The 14,586-nt window shown below is 39.4% G+C and overlaps 1 protein-coding gene across 3 annotated transcripts in view; it reads right to left on the bottom strand.

The window, feature by feature from the left end:
- The window catches only part of ZSWIM5 (zinc finger SWIM-type containing 5), a 121,650-nt gene that overhangs the window by 38,244 nt on the left and 68,820 nt on the right, over window positions 1-14,586 (bottom strand). For all 3 annotated transcript variants that reach the window (XM_045859950.1, XM_045859949.1, XM_045859948.1), the window contains exons 3-4: window positions 7,488-7,636; window positions 5,547-5,697 (exon numbers count right to left, since the gene is read on the bottom strand). In XM_045859950.1, coding sequence (XP_045715906.1) covers window positions 5,547-5,697; window positions 7,488-7,636 — 300 coding nt within the window. The remainder of the gene's footprint in view (window positions 1-5,546; window positions 5,698-7,487; window positions 7,637-14,586) is intronic.

Genomic DNA, 14,586 nt, shown 5'->3' on the forward strand with positions numbered 1-14,586 from the left:
AAATCAGCTGACAGTCTTATGCAGGCTCCCTTATAGGTAGCCAACTGCTTTTCTTTTACTTATTTTAAGATCCTCTCTTTGTATTTAATCTTTGGCATTTTAATTATGATGTGTCTTGGGGTGGGCCTTTTTGAGTTCATTTTGTTTGGGACTCTCTGAGCTTCCTGCATTTGTATGTCTATTTCTTTCACCAGGTTAGGGAAGTTTTCCATGATTTTTTCTAAGGTTTCCATGTTCTCTCTCTGCCTTCAGGCACCCCCATGATGCAAATGTTGGTATGCCTGAAGTTGTCCCAGAGGCTCCTTACATTATCCTCATTTTTTTGGATTCTTTTTTTTCTCTTGCCATTCTGAATGGTTGTTTTTTGCTTCCTTAAATTCCAAATTGCTGATTTGATTCATGACTTCATCCACTCTACTGCTGTTTCCCCATAAATGGTTCTTTGTTTCAGTTGGTGTATCTTTCATTTCTAAATTGTTCTTTTTTATGGTCCTTTCCTGTCCTTTTTGTCACTGGTTTGATTCCTGGTTAGGGCACATGCCTGGAGTGAGGGTTCAGTCCCTGGTCAGGGTATATACAAGAGGCAGCTGATCAATATTTCTCTCTCACATCAATATATTCTTCCTTTCTTTCTCCTACTTTCCTCTCTCTCTAAAAATAAAAGTAATAAAATCTTTAAAAAATTAATGTAGGGAGGGATGGGGGCTCTCCCACTAACAAAAAAGAAAACCTTATCATTTAGGATGTGAGGAGATGAATGCTAAGAACAAAATTTTGAGAAAACATCCATATTTAAGTAGTGAACAGAAAATGAGGAATAAGCACAACAGGAGCGAGATGGAAGAGCCAGGAGAAATTGGTGACATATGAGCCAATTAGCAATGTGGCACTGTCGGTATTAGTAATAAGCATTTATTTTACAGTTTAAAAAGTACTTTTCATTTATAGTGAAGTAACAGTTTTTCACATTTAATCTTCACAAGTAGAATGAGAACCAAAAAGAGGCAGTAAATTTGGCAACTAAAGGGATTCTAATGATCGAATTCCAAAATCGACAGGACTAAAGGAATGGAAAACCAATTGGGTGAGTTGGGAGAGGCTTAATATAAACAGAAAATGTGTAACTCTAGTCATCAAGGAGTTCCTATTTCCTGGGCATTTACATATTAAAGAAGGGATCCCTAGAAAGTGAAAACATGTACTTTCACCTGTAAGTTAAAATTAAGTTTTCTGTTTTATTAAGTCCTTATGAATTTATTTCAAAAACACTCCAAGTTTTTTTATTTCAAAAAAACTATCACATCTCTTGCCCTGGCTTGCGTGGCTCAGTGGATTGACCGCTGGACGGCCAAGCAAAGGGTTGCTAGTTCGATTCCCAGTCAGGGCACATGCCAGGGTTGTGGGCCAGGTCCCCAGTGGGGGCATGTGAGAGGCAATCACACATTGATGTTTCTCTCCCTCTCTTTCTCCTTCCCTTCCCCTCTCTCTTAAAATAAATAAATAAAATCTTAAAACAAAACAAAAGTTATCACATCTCTAAGAATGAGCCAAAGCAAAAAACATCCTGCAGTTGCCTCCTTATAATAGCACTCATGGGACTAGTTACCAATATCCAAAAGCATATTGTCCAGCAACTTAAAAAAAGTGTCAAAAACTCTAACCAAAGTTTAAAATTTACATAATTATATATTAAATTTAATAGTAAAGTAATATCAATTACATTTTAATGGGAAAAGCATTATATTAAGCATTTTATATACATTATCTCATTCAGTGCTCTAACTCTGTGAGTCAACAGGTTCTGGACAGGGTGCAGAAGATAGGAAACACAGGGAACCAAGGATGACTTAGGTTTTCTTCTTGAGCATCTAGATACATCTTGCTGATGTGTACTGAGATGGGGACAACAAGGGGAAAATCAGGCTTTGACAGGAAAATTAAGAGTTCTGTGATGGTCATGTTAAGTTTGGGTGTTTCTTAGAAGTGTCAGGAAGCTGGACATTGAGCCTAGAGCTCAGGAGAAGGGTCAGGGCTAGAGACATAAATTTATAATTTACCTGCATCTGGATGGTATTTAAAGCCATGGGACTGAATATGATCACTTAAGAAGGGAATGTAGATAGGGAAGTGGGTGCTGTGGCATTCTCAATATTAGGAAGGGTTGAGGAAAAGCAGAAATGCCTGCAAAGCAAGCTAGGAAAACAGGAAGAAACCAAGAGTGAGTACTGTTACAGAAGCCAAGAAAAGAATAGGTTTCAATAAGGATATGGTCATTTTTATTGTAAACTGCTAAGAGGTTACAACTGAGAAGTGACCACCGTATCTGGCAATATTGAAGTTACTGATGACTTTGACAAGAACTACTTTAGCAGGGTGGCACCAATGAGCAATGGAAGCTCAACTATAGTGGGCTCAAGAGACAATCGAGGTGAGCAAATGCAAAAGAGTGATTACAGATAAGTTTTTCAAGAATTATTGCTTTAAAGGGAAGAAAAATGGAGTAATGATTGGAGGGGGGTGGGAACATTAAAAGTACTTTTTTATGAGACTGAAGGTATTAGAACATATTTGTATGCTGATGGGGTTGACCCAGTAGAGGGGAAAGAATTAATCATGCCAGAGAAAGGAGATAACTGTAGGAGCAAAATTCTTGAGAAAAGGAGATGGCATAGGGCCATAAGGACTGGCCTTTTATGGGAGCAGAGACACTTTATAGATTTTAACAGAAAAGACAGTAAAGCACATGTGTACAGACATGGGAAAATGAGAAAACTTCATGTCTGACAGTTTTTATTTTCTCTGGTTCAGGAACTGAAAGTAGTGAGCCCACTGTCTAAGTTCCTACAAACCCTGCTGAGGCCCTCCCGAAGCGAGCGGGCCTCGTGACCAGTAAGTAATGGTCGGGGTAGACAGGGGTAGCACGAATGCACTGTGGTACATTATCTAAACCCATAAGGCTTCCCTTAGTACAGTGGTTCTCAAAACGTGGTCTCTGGAATAGTAGCATCAGCATCCCCTGGCAATTTGTTTGAGCCAGAAACTCTAGGGATAGGTCTCATAATTTGTTTAAACAGGTACTCCAGGTGATTCAGAGAAATTTTAGAACCAGTCTTTGCAGAATGCTGAGAGTTTCTTGGAAGAATTTCTTATATATGAAAATGTCAGAAGCAAGAGCTTTTCCTAATGAACCTAAGTATATGATGAGAGCTTTAAAAGCACATGGGAGGCAGCTCTGCTTACTTCCTCTCACCTACCTTTGCTCCAAAGACCAAGCCCAAGTCCACAGCACAATCCCATGATTGTTATAAAAATTACTCCAAGAGAAATCAGATGAAACTGACTCTGAAGGATAACTTCAAATTCTTAGGAAGTATGCGTTTTGAGGGGCAAAAGTGCAAAACAAGATAGAACTGAAGGAGATGTTGCAGAAGGATGTTTGTTTTGGAGTCAGATAGATTGGGGTTCAAGTATTAGAGCCACTACTTATTAGTGTGTGACTTTGAAAAACTTAACTTTTCTGAGCTCAGTCTTGTCTTCTAAAAATATGGAGATGCCAATATCTTAAATCCGGAAGGAAGTCTACCTATAATTCCTTCTTGTGAAAGAGTCTAGAAGCAGTTCTCAAGTTGCCATGCAGTATGTCATGTGACCCTGGTCACAACGGGTTGGAGCAGTAGCTATAGACTAATAGTACAGCATTCCTGTATTTCAGGAAGTGTGATTATGTGAAGGCAGAGAGAATTTTCTATAATTCATTTTATTCTGTATCTAGAAGTAAACAGAGCTATCTGTTTCTTTGCAATAAATACGTGATTACCTTATAGGGTTGTTATGAGAATTAAATGAAACAATGTGAGTACAATCTTTAATATGGAGATTGGCACATAACAATAACATACCTAGTCATCATTAATGAAAGCTCCAATGCCATTAGTGCTCCACATGATATCAAAAAGCCTCAGCACCCAAACTAAAAAGCACACTTAGCCTCAAGGTAACCAAGTCCCAGAGTCATTATATCTCATTCTCCAAGGCTTTTGCCCTAATACTATAAAATACAGGCTTCAGTCCAGAAGAATTCACTAAAACCCTCCACTACAGGTTTTTTGGGCTATATTGTACAAGTGGAAAGTTTGTTGTTGCTTTCTGGGGTGGGGGAAGTACTGAGGAGCTATATTAACTTTTAGACTATGTCATATAAAACTTTTTCAGTATAACCCATGATTAGATGGTGAGTCCAAGGTATGGAAGATTCTGAAAACAAGGAGAGGAGTTGAGTCTCGGCACTGCAAACTAGTGTTGGAGCAGCAAGGGAATGATAAAAGGAAATGATAACCAAAGAATATGGCCTTAGTAAGAAGAATGTGCCAGAGAGGCCATTCAGGAAGCCACAGTTTTAATTTAATCTAAAAGTCCCAAGGCCCTCAACAAGACCAGTGTGATGGTATATAAAAAGTGGGAATGGACACTAAACTGCATTTTGAAGACTGGGGAATCAAATGAAGCTGGTGACTGGATGTAGGGAATGAAAGAAAAATGAGTGTTCAAGAATCACAGAAATGGAGATCACATGGAGGGTTATCAGAGGGGAAGGGGAGGGGGGGAAATGGTAGAAAAGGTACAGGGAATAAGAAGCATAAATGGTAGGTAGAAAATAGACATGGGGAGGTTAAGAATAGTATAGGAAATGGAGAAGCCAAAGAACTTATATGTACGACCCATGGACATGAACTAAGAGGGGAAATGCTGCTGGGAGGAGGGGCAGGGTAGAGGGGAATAAAGAGGAAAAAAAAATGCAACAACTGTAATAGCATAAACAATAAAATGTATTTAAGAAATAAAAAAGAAATTAAACAAAAGAAAAGGAAGAAACATGAGTGTTTGGAATACGTTTGGTAGAGTAAGGAATTGCCAGAGTCAAGGGAACCTTTTCTTATTGGAGGCCTGAGCTCATTTTAGATTTCCCAATCTTAAGGTGATCAAGGAATTTTTCGGTGGAAATGGTTAAAGGGTAGCTGCTAATATGAAACTGGAACTCAGATAAGTGGAAAGAAGATGAGGCTGAGATCACCATAGAGGTAAACTCTGAAGCCATGATAATAATAAAGTTTTCAAGGGAGTACAGAGAAAGGAGAATGGAAGTCCAAGGCCCTGGTCTTGGAAATTGCTCTATGTCTAAGAGGTCTGTTTCAGAGTAAAAAGGAAGAACAGAGCTAGGGACTTGAGGTGGGGAAATAAGGCTGCCAAATATTTGGAGATCCTGGCCAAGCAACAGAAGCCAAGGGAAGAGGTTTCCTCTCAGCAAAAGTGTCTGTGTGATATCATCTGGATGCTATCAATAACAAAGTGCAATGCTATAGAAGCAGCACAGGTGAGTTCAGAATTATTCCGCTGGCCTTTGTAGAGCCTAAGTCCTCCACCAGCTGTGCTAAAGTTCACTCAGCAAGATCTATGTAATGACCGATGGCAAGTGTTCACTAACACTTGTTGCCCATGAGTGAGCTGGTAGGACAGACATAGCTCTTCTCTTAGATATGAAAACTTACCTAGTTCATCCCAGAGCTGCCTGCACTTATCTGTCATGCTTGTTCCTTGCTGCCTCCAGAGTGTGAGTCGTGGGTCAGCCATAAACTGCTCAGTTATTAGCGTCAGCATCCTCGCTCCGTTGGAATCTCTCATCCGCAGCATCTCTCGGACCTGACACATAAGGAGGGGCAAGGGGTTGGTGACTGCACATCATAAAAAAAGTAGGAGAATTAGAAAGGTGAGGAGGGGGAAGAGATGAAGTATCTAATCACAACATTTCCAAAGAGCTTTAGAAGGCCCCTTGTTCTGTAAGCAAGTTCACCGCATGTACCAAGAAAGCCTGCGATGCATAATGGGATACCACTTCACACCCACTAGGGCGGTGAGAATCAGAAAGTCAGGTAACAACAAGTATTGGTGAGGATATAGAGAAATCGGGACACTAATACACCATTGGTGGGGATGTAAAATGATGCTGCCAATTTGGAATCAGTTTAGCAGTTCCTCAGACAATTAAACACAGAGTTATCATATGACCCATCAATTCCATGTCCTGGAGAGAAATAAAAACATGTCCACATAGGAACTTGTACAAGAACGTTTCTATTAGAATTATTTGTAATAGCCAAAAGGTGGAAACAATCCAAACGGCCATCAACAGGCAAATGGATAGACAAAATGTGGGGTATCCATACAATGGACTATTATTCGGACATAAAGAGGATGAAGTACTGATACATGCCACTAATGCAGCTGACCCCTGAAATATGCTAGTTGTAAGAAGCCAGTCACAAAAGACTGCATACTACATGATTCCATTCTTATTAAGGTCCAGAATAGGAAAATCTATAGAGACAAGAAGTAGATTAGTGGTTGCTCAGTGCTGGGGGAGGGGACATGCTGGATAGGGGAATGATAACTAAAGGGTAGGGGGGCTCTTTTTAAGGTAATGAAAATATGCTAAAGCTGACTGTGGTGATGGGTACGTATATCTGAACATACTAAAAACCACTGAACTGCTGTATGGTAAATGGGAACATGAGCCCCTACCCGAGCTCCAACTCCCCTCCCACCTTGTGGGAGCATGATGAAAGCTATCAGTAAGTGGACTGTGAAATCCACCCTGGGAAACTGGCCAGCACCTCAGTCAAGAAATGGCTCAACAGAAACTGTTCTCGGATGGGGGCCTGGATGGTAAAGAACTGTAGAGAAATGGTTTGCGTTTTGGTCTCACACAGCTTGTGCACGAGCACGACCCCCTCCACCTGCATGCCCAGTTTTGCTTTGTTTTCTGTACTCTATAACTTTGTACTGGGAGAGTCTGAGTTATGGTAAAATTTCACTGATCGGCCACCTCCTGTGTGGCTTGTCCACAGGCCGGATGGAAAATTTCACCGGTCAGCCAGCACCAGTGTGCACTTAACTCCTAATAAACCCGTGTCAGGGTTTATTAGGAGTTAACCTGATCAGTTTCACAACCGGTCGACCAGGTTATTTCTTTGGAATCAACAAACAATATGCCGAGATTTCCTTGGACCTCAGCTCTTTGCATAACAATTACACACTTTAAAATGGATGAATTCTATGGTATGTGAATTATATCTCACTAAATGTGTTTTTAAAAAAGAAAGAAAACCTGCTGGGAGAGCCCCCAGCACCAAAAATCTCCTCGAGGCCTCATCAGCCAGTCTTGGGTCCAAATCTTCATGACTAAAATCCCCAGCAATGCCAGCTGATTTTGAGTGGAGCAGAAGGAAGAAGGCCACCAGGGTGAGGCAGCAGGGCTCCCCGGATGCAGCCTGCTCAGCTCTGCTCTGGTCAACTGCTCCCATTAATGTTCAAGCACTTGGTACAGCTAGGGCAAGTGAGCTGGCTACAATGCATGAAGCCAAAAGTGTGTTGAATTCCATTTACTTAAAAAAGTGAAATTAAAAAAAATTAAGAACCTTTCCACAGCTTACCTTGGCAAACATTGAATTGAGTTGCTTTCCAGAGCCATAGTAACCACCCTGGGAGAGAAAGAGCTTCACTTGTTCTTTCACCTGTTCTTCATCCAAGTGCCAACAGTTTTCATCATCAATGCTGGCCCCAGCTGTGGGGTCAGGGGCACCTGTGAAGAATGGGAGTCGTGAAATGAATTTCCTGGGTTTCATATGCTTCACCTTCAGGAGGAGGGGAAATTTGTGAGTGTATTAAAAAATATTAGCAGATGGCATATTATATACAGAAAACCCTAAAGAATCCACCAAGATTTAATAGAATTAATGAAAGAATTCAGTAAAGTAGCAGGATACAAAATTAATATACAGAAGCTTTTCACATTCCTATATACTAATAATAAACAATCAGATGGAGAAATTAAGAAAACAATCCCATTAACAACTGTGTCAAAAAGGAGAAAATAACAAGGAATAATTTTAACTGATGAGGTAAAATACCTATACTCTGAAGACTATAAGACATTGGAGAAAGAAATTTAAGAGGATACAAATAAATGAAAGGATACACCATGCTCATGGATTAGAAAAATAAATATTGTTAAAATAACAATACTATCCAAAGCAATCTACAGATTCAGTACAATTCCTATCAAAATACCAATGACATTCTTCTCAGAATTTGAATAATCCTAAAGTTTATATGGAATCACAAAAGGCCACAAGTAGCCAGAAAAATCCTGAGAAAGAAGTACAGAGTTGGAGGTGTCATGCTCCCTGATTGCAAACTATACTTCAAAGCCATAATAACCAAAACAGTATGGTACTGACACACAAAAAAGACACATAGATCTAGACACAATGGACTAGAACGGAGAGCCCACAAATAAACCCTTGCTTGTATGGCTGACTATTCTACAACAAAGAAGGTAAGAATATACGAGGAGTAATGACAGTTTCTTCAACAAGTGGTATTGGGAAAACTAGACTGACACATGCAAAAAGATCAAACTGGACTACTCTCGTACACCATATGTAAAAATAAACTCAAAATGAATTAAAGATGTAAATGTAAGACCTGAAACTATGAAACTCCTATAAGAAAACATAGGTAGTAAACTACTTAACATCAGTCTGAGTAACACCTTTTTGGATATGTCCCCTAGAGCAAGGGAAACAAAGGTAAAAATAAACAGGTGGAACTTCATCTGACTAAAAAGCTTATGCACAGTGAAGGAAACTATGAACAAAACAAAAAGACAATCTACTCAATGTGAGAATATATTCTCAAATGATGTATCTGTTAAGAGGCTGGTATCCAAAATACATAAGATATTCATACAACTTAATAACAAGACATATGAAAAGATGCTCGATATCACAAATCAAAACCGCAATGAGATACTACCTCACACCAGTCAGAATGACTCATAAAAAAGTGAACAAAAAGTGTTGGCAAGGATATGGAGAAAAGGGAACACTAGTGCACTGTTGCTGGGACTGAAAATCGGTGCAGCCACTATGGAAACCAGTACGGAGATTCCTCAAAAAAACTAATAGTAGATCAATGGATTCAGCAATTCTACTTCTGGGTATTTATCCAAAGAAAATGAAAACACTAATTTGAATAGATATACCTCTCTATGTACATTGCAGCATTATTTATAATAGCTAAGATATGGAAGCAATGTAGCTGTCCATCCATAGATGACTGGATAAAGAAGATGTGTTATATATACACGCAATGGAATATTACACAGCAATAAAAAATTGAAATCTTGCCATCTGAGGCAACATGTATGGATCAAGAGGGTATATAGGTCAGACAGAGATGGACAAATACTCTATGGTTTCACTGATATATAGAATCTAAAAACTAACAAAATAAAAACAGACCCATAGAGAACGAAGGGATGATTGCCAGAAGGGAGGCAGTGGAGGGATGAGTGAAAAAGGTGAAGGAGAAGTCAATAATATTGTGATAAGTTTGCATGGTGACTAATGATTACTAGAATTAGTGGGGTAATCACATTATAAGGTATAAAAAATGTCAAATTCCTTACTGTACACATAACATTAATATAACTAATGTAATATTGTATACCAACTATATTTAAATAAAATCTTAAGAAACAACACCCCCCAAGTGGGTATTTTGCCTTAATCTGGGCTTTTTCAATTGTGTGGTCCAGAATAAATGTAAGAGATCTAATGCTAATTCCACATTCATTTAAATTTCAGTAGTATCCTCTTCCAAAATCAGCATATACCATCTTAGTAGAAAAAAGCCTGGAAGAAAATACACAAACATAAAAATAGTGATTTTTTTCCTTAGAAGGATGACTTTATATTTTTCTTATTTTTCCCTTTCTATGAGTTCAAAGAAGCTTTAAAGTACATGTACTGTTGTAAAATAAAGAATGCTTTCTCAAAAAATAAAAATTCAATTTTTAAAGCCCACTCTAAATATGTAGCTTCTCAAGTGAAGTCAACACTCCTAAATTCCTAAAAACTTGCCCCATAAAGCACAGGCAGAGTTGCATACAAGGTTATATAATTTTACAATTTTTTAAAATAATTTTTTCAATTACAGTTGATGTACAATATTATATTAGTTTCACATGTACAACCCAGTGATTAAACATTTATATAATATACATTGATCACCTTGATAAATCTAGCACCCATCTGATACCATAGTTATTACAATACTATTGACTATATTCCCTATGCTGTATGTTACATCCCCATGAGCATTCTGCAACTACCAATAGGTACTTCTTAATCCCTTCATCTTTTCCACCCATCTTTCAACCCCTCCTCCCATCTGGCAACTGTCAAAATGTTTTCCGTATCTAAGCCTATTTCTGTTCTGCTTATTTTATTTTGTTTTTTAGATTCCACATACAAATGAAATTATAAAGCATTTGTCTTTCTCTGTCTGAATTAATTAATTTAGTATAATACTCTAGGTCCATCTATGTTGTTGCAGATGGCAACATTTCATTTTTTTTTGTGGTTGAGTTATATTCCATTATATATATTCACCACTTATTTATCCATTCATTTATTGATGGACACTTAGGTTGGCCACTGTAAATAATTCGGCAATTAATATATGAATACATATATATTTTTGATTTAGTGTTTTGGGATTCTTTGGATAAATTCCTAGAAGTAGAATTTCTAGGTGCTTCTTTGTCTCTTGTTATAGCCTTTGTTTTAAAGTCTATTTTGTCTGGTTTAAGTATTGCTACTTCAACTTTTTTTTCTTTGTTTCCATTTTCATGAAGTATTTTTCCATCACTTAACTTTCAGTCTGTGTGTTTTTTTTTATCTGAAATCTCTTGTAGACAGCAAACATAAGGGTCTTACTTTGTTATCCAATCAGTTGCCGTATTTAGATTAGAGCATTTAAGCCACTTGTATTCAATATAGTTGTTGATAGATATGTATTTATTGCCATTTTGTTATGCATACTTTTAATCTTTCTCCTTCTCTTCCTCCTTCTTCTTAAAGAAGACCCTTTAATGTTTCTTGAAATACTGGTTTGGTGGTGGTGAGCTCCTTTAACTTTTTCTAGTCTGGAAAGCTCTTTATCTGTCCTTTTATTGTAAATGATAGCTTTGTTGGGTACATTACTTGTAGGTCCTTGCTTTTTATCACTGAATATTTTATGCCAATCCCTTCTGGCTTGCAGTTTCTGTTCAGAATACAGTGGACTATCTTTGAGACCTCCCTTGTTGGTAACTACCTGCTTTTCTCTTGTGGGTTTTTAAAAAGATTTTACTTATTTACTTTCAGAGAAAGGGGAGGGGAGGGAAAAAGAGAGGGAGAGAAACATTAATGTGCTGTTGCCTGTAGCGTGCCCCCACACCAGGGACCTGGCCCACAACCCAGGCACATGCCCTGACTGGGAATTAAACCAGTGACCCTTTGGTTTGCAGGCCAGTGCTCAATCCACTGAGCCATACCAGCCAGGGCTCTCTTGTTGCTTTTAAATTTGTCTTTAACCTTTGGCATTTTATTTTTATTTATTTATTTATTTATTTTTTAAGATTTTATTTGTTTATTTTTAGAGAGGGAAGGGAGGGAGATAGAGAGAGAGGGAGATAGAGAGAGAGAGAGAGACATCAATGTGCGGTTGCTGGGGGTTTTGGCCTGCAACCCAGGAATGTACCCTGGCTGGGAATCGAACCTGGGACACTTTGGTTCCCAGCCCGCGCTCAATCCACTGAGCTACGCCAGCCAGGTTATTTTTATTTTTTTATTGATTGATTTATCTACTTATTTTGAAAGATTTTATTTATTTATTTTTAGAGAGGGAAGGGAGGGAGAACAAGAGAGAGAGAGAAACATCAATGTGTGGTTGCTGGGGGCCGTGGCCTGCAACCCAGGCATGTGCCCTGACTGGGAATTGAACCTGCGATGCTTAGGTTCGCAGCCCGCACTCAATCCACTGAGCTACGCCAGCCAGGACCTTTGGCATTTTAATTATAATGTGCTTTGGTGTGGACCTCTTTGAGTTCATCTTGTTTGGGACTCTCTGCACTTCTTGGACTTCTATGCCTATTTCCTTTACCAGGTTAGGGAAGTTTTCCATCATTATTTTTTCTAATAGGTTTTCTAATCCTTACTTTCTCTCTTCTCCTTTAGGTATCCCCATGATGTGATTATATGTACACTTGATGTTATCCCAGAGGTTCTTTAAAGTATCCTCATTAAAAAAATTTTTTTTGTCATTCTGATTGGGTATTTTCTGCTTCCTTATATTCCAAATCATTGATTTGATGCTCTGCTTCATCTACTCTACTGTTTATTCCCTGTAATGTACTCTTCATTTCAGTTAGTAGGTCCTTCATGTCTGACTGGTTCTTTGTTCTCTAACTCCATTTTTGTTTCCTACGTTTTTGTTGAAATTCTCACTAAGTTCATCTACTCTTCCCCTAAATTCACTGAGCATCCTTATAACCAATGTTTTGAACTCTGCATCTGGTAGATGGCTTGTCTATTTTTTTGGTTGTCATTTAGTTCTTTTTCTGGAGTTTTGACCTATTCTTTCATTTGGGCCATGTTTCTTTGTCTCCTCATTTTGGCTGCCTCCTGTGTTTGTTTCTATGGATTAGACAGATATGCTACATCTCCCAGTCTTGGTAGAGTAGCTTTATGTAGGTGTCCTGTAGGGCCCAGTGGCACTGCCTCCCAGGTCACCTGAGCTGGGTGCTCCAGATGTGCTCTTCTATTGGGCTGTGTGCTCCCTCCTGTTGATGTTGAGCCTTAATTGCTGTTGGTACATCAATGCGAGGGATTTAACCTCAGGCTGATTGGTTGTGAGTGCTGGCACAGAAAATCTACTATGCAGGGGCTAAATCCATGCAGGACTCCCTTCAGCAGGGCTCTGGTGCCCAATGAGTCCTCCTCTTGAGCGTGTTGAACATAGAAGTGGTTGGGTGGTACTTTGGCATGGTCTGAAGCTGTCCACTGGGTGCACTGGCTCTAAGGCCTCCTAGGAGGTGCATGCCAAGGTCAGTTGCTGCCTGTGCCTTGCTGCGTATACAAAGTGATCAGCAGATGTCTGCTACTTGCACTAGGCTTGGAGGTGCCTGGAAGAGGCCACCTGAAAACTGAGGTTATGACTGCCAGTGGTGCTAAGCCTAGGGCTGCTTAGCAAGAGGTATGAGGCACACTTAGGCCAGATGTGGCTTGTTTGGGATTTGCGGACCCTTGAGAGATTTTAAGAATATCAAAAGCATGAAACAAAACAGGACATTTGAATGGAAACACCACTGGAAGATGCTTGTGTGGGCTCACAAGTTGGGTGGAGTGGGGTCTCAGGGAATCATCAGGGCAGTGAAAACAGTGTTAGCTAGGTTGATAATCCTTTACGACACCCACCAGTCAGCTCTTTGTAGGGCAGAGCTCAGGAAAGGAGCAATGGCCTCAGCCAGAACTCTGGGAAAAACAGAGTTGCCCCTCCAGCCCTTGCTGGATGATTCAGTTCCTTTCCCTATGTCCTGGGTGCCTTTTGAGCTGTTGCCCCAGCACTGGAGCTCAGAGTGAGTGAATCCAACTAAGTCTGTTCATGGGCCCCTTAAAAGGAACCGCTGTGACTCAAGCACTGCTCTGTCTCACTCAGCCACAATGCCCAGTGGTTTTCACAGCCATAAGTCATTGGTACTTCTCTTCCCAGCATTAGAACCCTGAACTGGGACTCCTCACTCTTCAGGGGATACCTGCATAGCTGAGATATCCCTCCCATTTTTATCCATCACACGTGAGACCAGCCTATTCTGTGTCTCTGCCCCTCCTACCAGTCTCAATGTAGCTTCTTCTTTATATCTATAATTATAGGATTTCTGTTCAGCTACACGTCAGGTGGTTCTGAAAGATGTGGTTGTGGGAGGGTGTGAGTACCACATTTACTACTCTGATATCTTGACTGGAAGCCCTGTAATTTTATAAATTTATACTCAAAATATATTTCATATGTTGATTCACCTCAACAACAGCACTTAAAACACAGTTTTCGTTATTTACACATCTCTCTCCCCCACTAGCCTGTTAGTTCCTGGCTCACAGCTGAATTCCAAGTTGAATCCATGGTTAAATCACCTATAACACAGTGCTGGTAATGTGACAGACACCCCGGTGAATGTGTGTGGAATGAAAACTGAACCTTATTTCAATTTCTCAAAGACAGAATCCTGTAATACATTCTTAGAAACCTGCCTCCCAGTGACAATAAACTATAAGTCAATAGTCTGTAGGTATGGATACACAAAGATTACCAATTTGTGTCATGTTTAATCAGTGTATATTCTTCTTTCTCTCTACATCAAAGCTCTACTTAATTAAATGAAATCCAGGTCTGCAGAGCAAAGCTTTTTTAGTGCATCTTATTCCCCAGAGAATCAGGAGGGCTCCCACTGTCATTTATTCCACAAGTACTGATTAACACATATGATCTTCCCATTTGTAGTAGACTAGTCCACCCTTATCCATGAGGGATACATTCCAAGACCAGCAGTGGATGCCTGAAACTGCAGGTACTGAACCTTATACATACGATGTTATCTCCTATACAGTGGTGCCTCGGTACTCATGGTTAATTTGTTCCAGAACT

The sequence above is a fragment of the Phyllostomus hastatus genome, unplaced genomic scaffold (assembly GCF_019186645.2).
Source record: "Phyllostomus hastatus isolate PE091 unplaced genomic scaffold, TTU_PhHast_1.1 phas_scaffold_182, whole genome shotgun sequence".
Lineage (NCBI taxonomy): Eukaryota > Metazoa > Chordata > Mammalia > Chiroptera > Phyllostomidae > Phyllostomus > Phyllostomus hastatus.